Source organism: Corvus cornix, chromosome 1 (genome assembly GCF_000738735.6).
Source record: "Corvus cornix cornix isolate S_Up_H32 chromosome 1, ASM73873v5, whole genome shotgun sequence".
Classification (NCBI taxonomy): domain Eukaryota; kingdom Metazoa; phylum Chordata; class Aves; order Passeriformes; family Corvidae; genus Corvus; species Corvus cornix.
The window spans coordinates 22,183,393-22,199,037 of NC_046332.1; the positions used below are offsets into that span (position 1 = coordinate 22,183,393).

The following is a 15,645-nucleotide window of genomic DNA, read 5'->3' on the forward strand; positions in this document are numbered from 1 at the left end:
TTGTGTCAGTTCAGGGCTGTGCTCACACTAATAAAGCTGTTGGAAAGGGCTTTGTGGAGGAGATGTGCAGGCTTATTGCTCTTCAGCGGTGTGTCTCAGACCCTGTGGCCCACAGCAGCTGATTCTGATAAGATAGCATGCTGTAACTACCTAGGCTCCTTGGAGGATGTGCCTCATTGGCCAACACCCTTCTGGCTCATTTTTCTCTCATGCTACTTACCACAGAATGGGGCTGAAGGACTTGTCATTAAAAAAACTTTCACTTCCTGGGGCAGCCTGCTCATGTTGACACCTGCCTGCTCCAGCAGGCCTGTGGGAGGAAATAAGGTCAGTGCAGGGAAAGCCATGAATGACAGAATGGAAATATAATCAGTCACCTCCTTTCAGCCTGCCTGACTCCCCTGTCTCAGAGAACAGATCCCGTTTTTATACCAGTGTAAATCAGAGCAAGTACAAGTTTGTGGTGGCTGTTTGACAGGTTAACATTCCCTCAGAAAACCTACTCTGGCTACCCCAGGTAGTCATCACCAGAGAACCTCTTGGTGGCTTTTTTTCCATTCCTCTGATAACAAACTGTGCTATCAGTTGCATCTGTGTAAAATGAGCAAGACTGAAGACTACCAAGTCAGGAAACTTAGTGTAGATGTAAATGACAGTGCAAACACAAGGGAAATTGAATTCCTTGGTCAAATGAGGAAACCACCGTAATTCGGGGCCTGCATCATTGACTAGCTGGCAAAATGGCTTGGGGAGATGGGGAAGGAGTGGCTGATCTGAGAGAACCTATACCAAAAAAGGCCTCTCTTTATGTTCCTCTGGTACCATACTGGAAATAGCAGCAGAGGACACTTCCTTTCCTCATGCCACAGCCCAATTTCAGAAGCCTAAAAGAGGCATCTATTACCTTCTCCCAGTCCAGAGAGTTCATCTTTGGGGTGACCATGGCAGAAATTTATGAAAAGGAGGTGACTCAGCAACAGAGTTGTGTAGAAGAATGAGACTTCAGGCTTGAACTAAAATTTCCAGCTGCTTCTCTGAACAAGACATTTTTTTAAGCAATTGCCCACTGATTCTGGCAGGTGATTCTGGAAACTCTCTTTCAACACATATCTGGGTCCTAGGAAATGTTTAAAGATCAGAAATGTTCAAGGTTTTGGTGTTCTACCTAGGGCAATATATGAGCTTTTATATGTGTATATATAGAAGCCTGAAAATGAAACAGCTTCTCACTCTTCCCAAAGAGATCCAAAGCAAATCCTGCACAGAAAAATCTAGACTGCATCCTGTGCTCTGCACTGACACCATCATATTGTCATCTGCTCCGGGAAGGTCTCATGTTGGTACTGTACCTATTCTGGGACAGGAGTACAAGAAGGGTTCTGCACAGTCCAGGCAATGACCATTTAGAAAATCTTGATGACTGGCACAGGGGAACCCCATGATGGGACAGGGATGGTTCAAGGCACTGATGTAGAGATGTACTGCCCGCATGTGATCACAGATCAGGAAGTTATAGCCTGCAAGGAGAAAATCAACCAGAGAAAAGCAGCCATGAGCCTTCCTCTTGGCTGCAGTTTTTTTGCACATTCCCAAGGAACTGGGAGTCAAGGAACACTCTTACTGCAGTGATCACCTTCCCATTAATAACATTTTGCAGGACATTTCTGTGACTGCAAGCTCAGATCCCACTGCAGAAAAAGTTCTGCAGAAAGTTAAAAGTGTACCTATCTCTCAGACTGAGTCCCGTAGAAGAGGGGGACCACAGAGCTGTCATGTTTCTGTCAGTGTCCCATCAGTCAGGCCCCAAGCTCTCTGTAAGGGGGTGCAGCAGCTTTGACTCCCACCTGTACTGGAGCCCCAGCTATGGGAAATGAGATACCATAGGTATCCCAGGTAAGCTGAGCCTCAATGCAGCTGACTCATACAGAACAGATTTGAGTGTTAGTGAGTCCACACTGTTTACTGTGGAAAGTCCTCTTCTCTAGAAGAAAAGGACAGTAAGTGTACAAACTGCCTCTCTAAGTAGACACAACTTGCAGCAGGAAAACCAAAAGCAGCTTTCATTAGTGATACCTAAGAGTCTTTTTAGCAAAAGTGTCATCTCTACTGATGCTAGGGTTTTGTGTCATAGGGAAGCATCACCAAAATCACATCTCTTGACAGTGGTGCTGCCAAGACACTTGATCTGTATGTGATTTTAATGTCACCTGCTTCCTGTACTGCTGAGAAGAGAGGTGGGCTGTGAATACATGTTCGTCTTGCTTTGCTGTCTGCCCTGGCTGTAGCAGGAGCTGCTTGCCATTTTCACAGTCTGCTAAATGGCCTTGAAAGCTCTTCACTTGGCCAGAGAGTGTTCTTACCTGCAGAGATGAATCGGGGGCATCCTGGCTGATCTTTGCCTCCATTGACAAAATAATCGATGTGGCCTACAGGAATCCGGATCCCGAAATCTGAAAGGAGGTGAATTGCCACTTCATTTTCAGACTTGGCTCTTCTGTAGGCTTTACCCTACATGTTTATGACAGGTCCCAATAATATGTTGAACATTAGTAGTACTGGAGCCAGCCCCAGTGCTGGAGACATCAAGGCCAGATTTCCTGCTTCTACATGCCTGAACTGTGCAGGTTTCATGCATAGAGCAGAAAATGCTCCAGGCCCTGCCATCAAAATTACTGGAAACTCTGTCTTCACCACCACCTCAGCGAGTCTAGTTTTTGATTCTATGTAAAGGAGAACTAAGATCACCACAGCCTTAATGTGGGATTGTGAAGCATAATTGAGAGTTGTGTTGGTAGAGGTTTTTGTGGTCTCCAGGCAAAAGGTGTGACTTAAAGGCACCACATTATTCTTTAGCACATGCTCTTCCTGTGTAGATCCTCAGTGCTTTGGAGAAGTTACTCAATTTTTGCACCAGCTCTTGGTTTGACTCTGTTATTTTCCGACAGCACTCTCAGTGGCACCTTTCTTACATCAGGTGGGAAAAAACAAAGTGAGACTAGACCTATAAATTACTTTCATTCAGTAAAAGTCCTGCTGAGCTGGTTCTGCATAAACTCAATCTGCTGTATCAATCTCCACCTGTCTGTCTGTTGTTTGAAGTGCTCTGGGGCATGAATTCATCATCAAACCCTTTCTTAACAAGAAACTTCCTCAGAGTGAACCTGAACTCACAGTAGTCTGATAAAAAAGGGACAATGACCTACAGACTCCTCAGCAATAATGATGTCAGAAGGACCAGAAGCCCAGGCCGAGGAAGAGGGAAGGCAGCTTACTGTCAGCATCGGTATGAATGGCTTCTACGAACAGGGCATCCCCAGGATCCAGGCGTTCCTCAGGGCTGGCTCTGGTGTACTTAGGGCCTGCAGGATCCAGGGCTGTAACAAAATCAAACACCTCAACAACAAGTACTCTTCAGCCCCTCTCCTTCTTATTTCTGGACCAGTTATTTTATCTAAATCTTTAAAAATCTTGCTAGGCAGAAATAATAAATTATTCCCAGGTCTCAGCGATTACGCTCCGGAATAGTTTCTGCCAGCACCAGCTTCCACTACAGATTCCTTGCATTGTCCTCCACTGTTGCACACCCTTTTAGCAATGTTTTAACTCTAGGCTGTAAAGCCATGGCTGAGCTTTAAATAGCTCTGACAGAGTGGGTGCATAGTGTCTCTTGGAGTTTTGATGAAAGAGAATCAAACTTTTAATGCCTTCCCAAATTGTACTGTCATGTGTATTGGCACTACAGTCTGAGAAATATCACGAGATCAGCAGTTAGGTGGTGAATTCAGCACCCCAGGCATTAACCAACTGAGGAATTACAAAAGTTTCATACTATCTAACAATTTTAAAACAAAGAGGCTTCTGAGCCCTCTCCCCACAAATAAAATTGAGTCTTTAGCAATCATCTACATTTTTGCCTAAAATTTGCTCCTAGAGCAACTTCTGGGGACTCAAAGGAACACAGAAAAGTATCCTTGGCATTACCAAGGAGCAGATTAAAGGTAATTTTTTTCTGAGGTTTATCCTATTTCCATTTTGTAGAAAAGTAACCTCACAAGACTTTTTTTCACTCTGCAGACAACAATAGTTTAGGAAACAGGTCTGCTCTACGTGCCACTTAGCCTTGGAGCTGGCTGGTTTCACTGCTTTGGACTCAGTCCTATTAATTCTCTATGGAGAAGGCAATATCAACTATGTACAAATGGGCATGTCTGCAATTGTGAGGGGAGAGGGAAGGGGAAAAGGAAAAGAAGGGAAAAAACCTACTTTCCGGTTCTTTCTGTAAATAAAAGCTGAGAATGAGACTTAAAGGTTCTTTAATCTTGATATGCACAAAAAGCTCAGAGGTTCCTCACCCACTTCTACAGACCACGTTGTAGTAAAAGGCTTCTAAAGATACTGAAAATCATTCTTTGGTGTGGCATGAAGTTCATGCTGAGGAGACAGAAACCTAATATGAACAGCAGTCAATTCTAGCACAGCTCCAATGCAAGCAGCTTTGTATCCTCTCTCCTCTATCCCTTCCTTCTCCAGGCACAAGCTGCAAAAACTCCATTGAGATGTACATCTTTGGCAGCTAAGGAAACTATTTACTGGAGCTCTACATGCAAATTACTTCCTTCAAGGTTTTTAATTTCCTCTGCAAGTACTGAAACAAAGTGTTCTTTTCTGAGTTTGGTAAGTGCTGTTCATTCCAGTTTCTTTCCTGCACAAGGAGATATCCAGTGGAACAGGCATGGATTAAAGAAAGTCACTTTGTTAAAGTCAAGTCTGTGCTCTGATCCTAAGACTCCCTCTGGTTTTGCTCCACACAGCCCTTCTTAGCTGACTGAAAACACCTCTGCAGATTGTGGCTCTGGGATCACATTCCTGTGTGAGTGTACACATGTGTGTGAGGAGGCAGAAGATGAGATCAGACATACCTTGGGTCTAATCCAACCTGTCTAGGCTCCTAAATCTGAACTGGAATCTGCAATACCCAATGTGCCTATCAAATCTTAGGATAAACAGGAATGTGGAAAAGGGGTTGTATTCTAGCAGAGTTACAAATGGAATAAATAAATCTACAGAGCTTCTATTACATGTGGACAACACAAAGGGGAAGAGTCTTTAACTCTGAAGCTAATTACCATGGTTTCATGGAAATGTCTGCTTCTGCTCATCTGAAGACATCACCGATCATAAAATTCTGGTGCAGGACAGTCGCTACTCCAATTTTCTCCTAATGTAAAGTTTGATTCACAGCTTTAAAAAGGGCCCAGCAAGAAATTCAGTTTCTGTTAAGAAATGCCTGTATTTCATGCAGCATGGGAAGCTATGACATGTGAAGACTGAACCAACATTTCTCTGGACTGCCCTGCTGAGTGTGCAGTGAGAGCCTTCCTGAGGATACCTCTGTGAAACAGACCAACATGGGCTGAGGCAGACTGGGATGTGAGGCCACACTACTGGAGACTTTATGTCTGTTCCTTCTTAGTGGCATTCCCCTCCTATTAAAATGAATCTCTATCATTGGAGATTCTCAGAATTTAGTAAAACCCTTGACAATCTGATATAACTTGCAATGCAGCCCTGCTTTGAGGAGGGGTGATGGTGGTGGTGGTGGTGTGTGGACTAGGGACCTTGCAAAGTCCTTCCTTACCTAAATGATTCTGTGACTTTATTCATGCTCCACATGTAAGGGCTGATGAGGTCCTGAGTGCACCAAAAGCTCTAAGTGACAGGATCAGCCTATAACCATCTTGCTCTGTATTTCCCTCAGTGGAACCTCTTCCTCACACCCAGGAGTCTGGCTGTGTTTAAGGTCAGCTCTGATTTGGTACAGTTAGACCAGCCTACTGTGAAAACAGCCAGCTTGTGGGGGACAACAGCAAGAAGCCTCATCTGGGTCCTCCCAACGCTGGCTCAGGCTCTTGCTTTTGTTCCTTGCCTGAGCTGTGTGGTAGGGATGCCATGCCCTGCCCTGTGTCTTGTTGGTCCTGCCTTTATCTTGCTGACTTGACTTCCCAGCTTGATCTTGGGCTTGCCTTGTCACTACGAACTTGCCTGGTGATCACTGGACTGTGGTTGAGCCTGGTTCCTGTCACTGGACCTGCTCTGCTCTTCTTGCCCAGACACAGTAGGACCATATTCCTTGTCAGTGAGGCCACTGCCCACCTTGCTGTCCCCTTGGCTCTCAGCTCATGTTTTTCTGCAGAGCAACTCACTCCTGCTGCTCCCCCCACAATTGTATTGTGGACTTTAATTCTAAGAACCACACGTACATGCTATAATTTGGAAGCAAAGCTTGTGGGTGTTGTGGGTTTTCACTAGTCATGAGGGCTCGTACTTTTCTAAGCTGGCACCAATTTGAAGAGTGTAGCAGAGGTGGAAGGACCTTTTTGAAAATCTTGTGCTCTTTTGGAAGCGTGGAGGGGACTGATGGCTGGAAAGGCGCTGTCAGAATCTAAGCTTGGATCTAATGAGCCCTTACGAAATTAAAAGACCACTCTGAATGACTCCCCTTTCTTGCTCTTTCATTCTCTCTTGAAAAACAGGTGAGGACCCCAGACTCAGTTTGGTGATACCTGTTATCCGTCCCAGGTGACCACCATGGAAGTGCCCCACCAGGCCCCCAACATGTGCTCCAAGGCTTACTCCAATGATGTGGATAGATGTCCCTGAGACTCCCAGGGCCTGCAGGGTGACAAAAATACAAATTTATGTCTCTGTAGCAGAAAGGTGAAATACCCTGTCCCAGCCCACACAGCAGCTCTGTAACTCTCCTGATGTAGCATTGCTTTTGAGGTGTACAGTGGAAAACCAGATAGTTAAGGAAATGATGGGTATTGCCCCTTCTGTTTTTTAGAGCCTTTCTTTAGGTCCACAGATGCAAATCCAGCCCTAAACAGGTCAGTCAGCAATGCAAACGTTTTGTGGAGAGTTTACATGTAGCTGGTTAACACAAAGATTCATTACCCTGATTGCAGAAGTCTTGTTCAGCTGTGCTTTGCACGAACAGAGTGGGACACATCTGGGTTTTTCCACATACTGGGAAGTATATCTGAAGCCCAGAGCAAATATAATCCAGCCTCAGATCTCACTCCCTCCAGCTTCCTGGACAAAATTTCTGAGCAGAAGAAGACTGTCCAGTGAATATGGATCTGAGAAAACCCAAGGCAGGTTTTAGGTTTGTCCTGAGCTGGAGAGGCAGCTGACAACTGGGGTTTTTTTTCCAGAAAATATCAAAATTCAAAAAGAAGAAGAAAAATGGTGGCATGCTCAAGCCTGGACCAAAAGAGGGGAAAAAAAGAAAAATCTGGAATAAAAAAATCCAGTTGTCCAACATCTGAATACAGCAGGTTGGGAGCAGTTCCCTGCTCATGCTCCCTGCACTGGAAACGCACAGTAGCTTACCAGGAGCTTGCTGATGAACTGTGAGATGACCAGGGCCAGCCGTGTGACATTTTCCACTGCTGAGGGATAGGCTCCTGTAGACCCATAAACCCAGTCTACTGCAATCACATTCACCTGGCTGGTGTGCAGTATGGCTTGGACAAGCCCTTCAATCCAGGAAGGTTTGGTACCCAAAGCCCTGTGGAGCCACCAGAGACAAGGATGTTAGGTGTTCCCCAAGCAGGGCATGTGCCAGTGTGTAGTTCACTGGTGCTGGAGCTTCACATGTCTCAGAGGAAGCTGCTAGACAGTTGCTGAAAGTTATTTTTGGTGCCAGACACCCACACCTGGAAATTTTTTTTGTGGTGGTGTAGTAACACTTTCCAGAATGCACTGGTTCAGGAGGGAACCAGCTATTTAATGAATGAGATAACATTTGCAGAGCTCAGGCTGAGATCTCAGTCTCGCTGTGGTGTGTCATTTAGCCACCACAGAGCCCACCCGGAGTAAGTGAGCTGACTGGGAACACCTGGATCCTTCTCTGCTGCCAACTGGAAGGAAGTCCTTGGCCAGATCACCTGGTCTTTCATGGCTACATTTCCTCATCTCTAGACAATTAAAAAAAGATAATCTATACCCAAGAATTCCAGAAAAACTGAGGAGGCTCTGTTCTACCCAGTTTTCCTAATGCCATCTGGTGAAGAGTGTGCTATCTCACTTGAAGGCAACAGCAGGTTTTCTGAGAAGACCCTGCAACAGCTGCTGTGGTTTCATCCTGGTCTTCTATGCACTTTCTATTCAGGCTTTTGCACTTCAAAACAAATAATGTTATATGGTCACACCTGACTGAAAAATGGCCCAGAAGCGTGCAGAATGATAGCAGTTAAAAAAAAACCAACCCAGCTCCAATCCCTACACTTTCAAGAATAGAAGGATAATCTGTCTGCTGGGGATTCCAAATGGCTCATCAATCCAGGCTACTGGGCATGAAATCCCAGAAAACCATTTAAAGGGACAAGAATCTTAGAGAACACTTCTTAACTAAAAATGTTGAAAAAAAGGAAAGAAATGGAAAGATGTGAAGGAAGAGGGAGAGAGAGAGAGAGATTAGTAACAGTGAAAGAGAGGGAAGGAAGGAAGAAAAAAAAGAAAAAAGATGTAGTCTAATTTCTAACTTTTTTTAGGCTCCAGAAAGTGTGAAGCAGACACACAAAAAGGCAACTGGTCACAAACTAAAGTACTTCAAGTTGTGCTGTAATGAGGGGTGTCAGCAGCATTTTCCACCAACAGCCTCCCGGAAAATTCCCAGATCCAGTTTGAGGCTGAACATCCCAATCTCTGCTCTTAGCAGTTGTTTTTCATGCAGCCACTCTGCTGGGGAGATAAGAAGGTCACACAAGCAGGAGAGTTCCATGACAGCCCACCCAGTGCTTGGGAATGCCCCAGCAGTGTTTAATTTACCAGTGAAAACGTAAGTCACAGTGCTCTTCTTTCTCTCACCTGAAGCCATGGATTATGATTTTGGTTTCCAGGCTGCTGTTGAAGCTGCAGTTCTTGATGCCATCATCAGCTGAAATCAGCTCTCCACAGGTGGGGCTCGAGGAGGTGAACAGAAGAAACTGGACCTTAAGTTTGCTGCCCCGTAGGAAATTGGCCGTCTGGAAATCAGTGCAGTGATGCCCCAAGAGTTTGTCCATATTCCCTGCACAGGAGGGAGGGAGTGGCACATTTAGTCTGTGTCTGTGCAATGGGGAAAAAAACGCCCTCATTCTAATTCATTAGGAAAACAAAGGTAGCAATTTTGCTTCTATTGATAAAGAATAAAAGTATAGAGCATAAATTAAAATGAGACTATTCTGGAAACTTTACCTGACTGATAAAGTTGTTTCTGTCCTTTGATGTAATTCCAGCACTGGCTGGGAAAATAACCATGGATGTCATACTAGCTTTGACTTCTGTGAGTTGTTTTAGCATGAGGTAAATAATACTTTGCTGGTTTCTTTTAGCAAATTGGCCACATACACCACCTACTAAGTACATTTATGAGATTGTTGTTAGATCTTTTAAAAAATGGTTGCTGACAGGTAGTCACCACTGAATGGGGATATTTCTATTCAAATTCTGGTAGGCTTAGTAGAAGGTACAAGTCTAACTGACAATTACATCAAAAGTCCAGAAATAAATATGAGAATGCTGATGAAAAAATATGTCAATGATAATTTCACAATTGATTCATTTACTGCATGAAAATGCTTTATGAGAAGGAAAAGGCAGCTACTGGAAGGAACTTTGACCTAGGAAAAAATCCCATCTGACCTGTAGCTAGTAAAAAAACAGAGCAAATTTAGGCTAGAAAGCAAGCACAAATTTCAGCAGTATGTGTCACTAGCAGTGTTACTTTAAGAGTGGCATCCTGCTGCAATGACAATACATGCACCTTCCCTTTCTGGACTGGAGGAAGTGAAACAGCCTTGAATCTGCACAAATTAATAAAACAATTATTAATTTATTTATTTTTAAATCAAACAACCAGCTTCCCAATTTCCCTCAGAAGACCCTTTACATCAATTAGACAAAACATGTCCTATGGGTCAGCACATTCAATATTCAGATTCCCTTGGAGAATACGAAAATCCCTTACTGTTGTTTATTTTGGTTTTCCTGTGTACTGACAAGGAAGAAAGAGATATTTTTAGAGATCAGGAGCCAGTCTAAGTAGCAAAAGCAGGTCCAGTGCCAGCACAGCGAATGTCAGAAATGGCATAAGATGTGGGGGATCATCAGTAAAGGCAAGGCAGGATGTGCACTGCAGTGAAGCTGCAGGTGATATGGGACTGCAGATGTGATCACTAAGGCAGTCTCGTTGACAATACAGTTAAAGAAAGAAATGGAACTGTGGCATTTCTTTATTTTCTCTCAGCTACCACAGAGTACACCTGCCGAGCTTTAGAAGCAGGAGATGCCACTGCCAGAGGCCGAGTGGTCCCTTTTCTGCATCCTTACACTTCAGGGTAAAGCTGGATCATTCTTGTAAATCAGGTTAATGGAATTAAATCACTGAGAGTGATTGAATCAAAGCATAGGAGAAGACAGGACCATTCTTGCACAACTTTTTCTTCTCGGCACGTAACAAGATTATCACAAGGACCTCTTGACATACAGCTTGTTTAGGGAGAATTGAATTCAGATCCTTCTGTGTAAAGCCTTCAATCCCTTGCTAGGCACTCATGTTTTTCTTACCTGTTTGTGCTGAGCTGGGCAGCATGAGGACAGCAAGAATAATGAGCAGTTTTCTCTTCGGATCCTCAAACATCTTCCTGTTCATCCAGTACATGTATAAGGATTGGGAATAGGATACAGGGGGAAAACAGCTGTGGTTAATTATCAGCTTGACTTTGTAATGATCAACCAGCCTGTGCACTTTTCGGAAAATGACCTAATTTGGATTTTGAGCAGTTACCTCTGCTCTTATTTAACCATTAGTCAAAATCTGAAGCAGAGGCTTCACTGACTTTTTGGTTGACTAAAGGAGATGTTGATCTTCCTTTCCTCCCTACCTCCCTTTCCTCAAGGGAAACTTCTCAATTCAGAAATCAGCTAGTGAAACCAGTCCCAGCAAGCGATAGAGTTACAGTGCTTTATCCTTGCTACCTAGACCTTCCTGCCAAATTCTGACTAGGGATGCTGGTTTATCACAAGGCTTCACAGTAAGTCCATGCCAGGAAGATTCATATCAGCCTTGCATCAAATTTTCCTACTGCATTGCTGTCTTTCCTGTATTTCTACTTTTGGTCAGATACCTGTAACAGCCTAAAGAAGGCAAAACAGTGGATTATATCTGAAAAGTGAAGGGAAAGGCAGGCTAAAATGTAACTGGTGGTCATTTCACCATAACATGCCCAGATTACATTATTTAGAGTGGGGGCACCCTTCAGTAATGCGCCAGCATCATAAGCATGCAAATACTTTAAAAATACCTTTGAATAAAAAAATTTACCACTTTGATGTATACAGATGGAGAAGCGTAAGTGCACACCCAAATGTCTAACACAACATTCATGATGTGGTGGTTCCATATCCCTGGCTGAGATGGACTTTCAGGTAATGACACACCTGTGTCCTGTGTGTTGGTCCATCGTGCTGAACAAGGCAGCTTTGCTCTTGACTGTGCTGAATGGCAGGAATGGTAACAAGCTAAGTAAAATTCCCTGTCCAGGCACAAATCTACAGTGGCTTAGTTGAACATTAAAATGAAGAAATTTCATCAGTCTGATCAGGAAGATGACCAAAGACATTTCAAAAAGCATCAGACATTACTTTTCTTTATAACTACTGGTGATAACAGTAATTTCCTTACCCCAGTTTGTTCCACCTGAAGGCTTTGGGACTGTTTTAGGCAGAAGACCATTTTATTTCCAAGTTTACTGACATAAATTTCTCCAGTTTTCACTGAAAGTTAGGGAGCATCAGCTGCCTGGCCTGGAGGACTATTGAAGCCCCATCCCAACAACATCCTCCCAGAGATACATACACAGATACATTCTGGCCCTGAAATACTTGCCTCTGGGATCAAGCTGGCTTATTGTCAGAGGAGCAGGTCCTTAGTGTCTCATAAATATGTCATTGAGTTTGTCAGCCCAAACAATTTTCCAGGATTGAAAGCTGCAATACAAATAGCCAGCTCCTGGCTTCCACCCCAGTCTTCATCTTTCCATCCCCAGCGCTAGATTCATGCTTATTCTCAGATTGTAAAATAAAGCCTGTGCACTCCAATGGGCCCATTCCTTCTTTGCCAAGTCCTATTGGAATTTTGAAATGCCATGTAATACAAAGCAGGCATCAGTATTACAGCCCTAGAGTTAAACAAAACTTTGGCCAAGATGTGCAGATCTATTTTCATTTTGTGTATTTGCAGACCTGTTAAACAAGATCCTGGCGTTTAACAATTCTGCAAATGCACAAAACTGGTGTTTTCTAAAAAAGAAATTTCTTAACAAAATTGAAAATTTTGTTTCCTGAGTAGTTGTTTTTTTTTCTTGTAATCTCATATTTAGTAATTACAGGATGTTTTTTATTATAGCAGCACACTGTGGCAATTTCTTACGCAAGCAGCAAAAGCCGCTCAGTTACTCTGTGCTTAAAATGCTCTTACTAGTAAAACTATTTTGGTGTGAAGAGTTTTCTTTTTATTACTTGTGAACTTAATTACTGAGTAATTATATATTATTAAGTTTTTTAAGTAATTATACATATATTAAGTTTCTGAACTATATATTAGTTCAGAAACTTAATTCCACTTGTTTTACTTCCCAATGGGAGTGATTATAATGGCAGTGGGAGCACTGTTGCAAAGACTTTCAAACCACTTTAGATTTCTTTTAATAGTCCCTTACAGTGCACAATCATGAAGCACAGTGTGATTTGCTTGAGAACGTCAGGGATAAGGAAAGCAAACAAACTTGATTTTATGCACAGATCCTTTTAATTAAAAAAAATTTTTAAACGTGCTTTCTGCATGTTCTAGCAAATGCTGAAAGTGCCAAACTCAGCCGAAAATGTTGAGTCCCCACCCACAAAGCAACAGCTGGCAGAGGCATATAAGCACTGCAAATACCCAGTGGTCAAGTGGATATCTGATCACAAGAAAATTCACGTAGACTGGAAAACTAATTTTTGATACTGGAAACAATGCAGTTGGGGTACCAGCACCAGACCTTGGGGGAAGCCAAGTGTGAGCTAAGAAAATGATGACTATTTAAAATCTCTCCCTGTGGCCTTTGCACTCGAAAAAGGGCATGAAAATACACCCAGAGCTTAGCTCACTGTTAAGTCCCGTGTGAGGAATGAGACAACTCTTGGTTCTTAATTAAAATAATTAAGAACAATGTATTAAAAGAACAATCAGCAAAAAAAATTGCAAGTACAAAAGAATTATAAAGCCAAAAAATCCCCGGGTCTGCAGTGATTAGAGATCTTGTTGGCTGAACCGGCTCAAAAGTCCCAAGGCAGAGACCTTACAACGCTGGGGTGACTTCAGCTAGCCCAAAGTCAGAATGGTTAAATTGCCTTTTGAAAGACGTAGAGGCCCGTGCTCCCAGCATCAGGCTTCACCAGCAACTCATGTGAGGTGAAAATGGCCCCTCCAATCTGGTGTCCAGCACTTTTATAGAGTCTAGGTCCCACCCATGACCGCCCATTGTGCAGCCTCCATGGTCCTGGATGATTGGTGGTGTCTTGAGGTGAGGTAATCTCAGTCTGCCAATGGCTCGCTGTTGTCTCGGGGAAAAAGTCCTTATTAAAATTCCAGGTTGCCACGGTGCTGAGTTGCAGGCCAACGGCCAGGTTCCAAAAATATCTCTCTGTCAGTTAGAAGGTCTCCTTTTTGGCAAAGCTCAAAACTCACTTAAAACTTACAAAGGTTAACAACACGTGGTAAAAGGTCTAAAACTGGGCTATAAGTATTTCAGAGAACTCTTAAGAACAGGGTAATTAACTTGGACACATACAGGAATTAAGACATTGTGGGTTTTTACCCTTTTTAGGGACTAAAGAGGGGAACAAACTTGTGGAACTTTATTAACAAGGGATTTTTAATGAGGAATTATGTAAAACACTCTTTAATCAACTAATCAGGAGAATAACTTTGGAACTTAATAACTCTCAACTGGGTTGATGATTTGAATAAACAATAATTAAACAATTAACAATTAAAAGTTGAAACACTTAATATGCAAAGGCCAACACTCCATTTCATATATGACATCCTGGATCACCTCTACTGCTGGAATACTTGGTCTCACAGCTCCTGTATTTTCTGTCATTTGCCTGTGGAGTAGAAACCATGGCTCTGTGTTAAGCATGTAGACTCCTGTGTATTGTTCCCAGGACTGACAGAGGAACTGGGATTAGTTCTCATCTCAACAAAATACAATTTGAACTCCCAGCTTTCAGAAGAGTGTCCCAACAATGGCAGAGCGGGAAGTAAACATCGAAGATTGTCTTGGCAACTGAGGAAGACAAAACGTGGGCAAGTCTGCCTGGGTACTCTATCAGGGAAGGAGGAAAACCAGTCATCTGAGCCTTTCGTGAGTACTTAACTTATACAGGCACCTGGTATGCCTGTATAAGTATGCATAAGAAGGGAGAATGCATCCTTACCATGTATTAGCAAGTAGAGGAGCCTAGGTGAGGGCACCAGCCTCCATGTTCAAGTTTCTCTCTCACTTTCTCTGCCCTGTGAAGCCCTAATCATCTTCTACAACATGGAGCAGCTCAGTAGGAAGAATATAGGCCTGCCTTAAGTGCATGTGGGCGACCTCCTGTGGTTCCTTCCACCCTAAAATAACCTGTTTCAAAGTGAAACTGTCTGGTTGAGATTCCTCTCTCCTAACCCTGAAGATTTCATGACCTACAGGGAAGTTGTAGCGTGCAAGCATCCTCCCAGCAACAAGATTCAATCCAAAGTCTCTGACATCTTGGGAAGACATTTTACCTAACAAGAGGACTAGTCAGCAGCAGAGAATATGTGCTGCTGCCTGAGAATGCTGCAGGAAGATGGCTATGTTACATTTCTGGCATAAACACTGGGACTTGGAGCCTTTACAGGGTAGGGAGCTCCCTTTGACACTCATTAGACATTGAAAACAGAGGGGAAAAGGTAACTGAGGGACAGAAAGGCTCCATGTGGGTTTCTCTCGCTGAGCAAAAGGAATTTATGGGACAGGCCTGACTCCATTTGTGAGTTACATGTCATGACATTGCAACACAGCTATGGGAAAAGGATCAGTGTTACTCTGTTTCTGTAACAACTGAATGAGACAGAATTGCTCAGCCCAAGATGCAGTGTCACTCCAGCTCATGCTGCAGCCTTCAGCGATGAGTTAAAGGAGCTTACAGTAATTCCTAGAAGGAGAGGGAAAAACAGTTCCTCAGAGATGGAATATCTTCAGTATTTATTCTGGGAGGACCTCTGGCTAGAGATATCCATGATTGCCAATTTTTTTTTCTGATTCTATTGTGTGAAGAGTAAAGCTGAGGTTGCTCAAAGGGGTGGTGAATAGCCCAACACAGCTGCTCATGAGTGTGGCGGCCAAGTGCAGTGGGAGAGATCCAACTTGGAGAGAAACCTCTGGTGAGAGCCTCCCTCACAGCACTGCGCTGTGCTGGTGTTCCCCAGGACAGGCAGCCAAGCTGCTGGGGCTGAGCATGCTTTGAGGCTGTAAGGTCTGCAGCTGGACTCTTCTCAGCCAGGGTAATGCATTGAGTGGGATGCAG

The 15,645-nt window shown here is 43.5% G+C and overlaps 1 protein-coding gene across 2 annotated transcripts in view; it reads right to left on the bottom strand.

The window, feature by feature from the left end:
- Nucleotides 1-15,645, bottom strand: part of PLA1A (phospholipase A1 member A) — a 28,384-nt gene that overhangs the window by 5,613 nt on the left and 7,126 nt on the right. Inside the window, exons 2-9 of one of the 2 annotated variants that reach the window (XM_010395954.4) lie at nt 10,612-10,688; nt 8,872-9,073; nt 7,393-7,570; nt 6,564-6,672; nt 3,273-3,374; nt 2,361-2,450; nt 1,350-1,517; nt 221-310 (exon numbers count right to left, since the gene is read on the bottom strand). In XM_010395954.4, coding sequence (XP_010394256.2) covers nt 221-310; nt 1,350-1,517; nt 2,361-2,450; nt 3,273-3,374; nt 6,564-6,672; nt 7,393-7,570; nt 8,872-9,073; nt 10,612-10,688 — 1,016 coding nt within the window. The remainder of the gene's footprint in view (nt 1-220; nt 311-1,349; nt 1,518-2,360; nt 2,451-3,272; nt 3,375-6,563; nt 6,673-7,392; nt 7,571-8,871; nt 9,074-10,611; nt 10,689-15,645) is intronic. The other variant, XM_019283758.3, reaches the window with a different exon arrangement.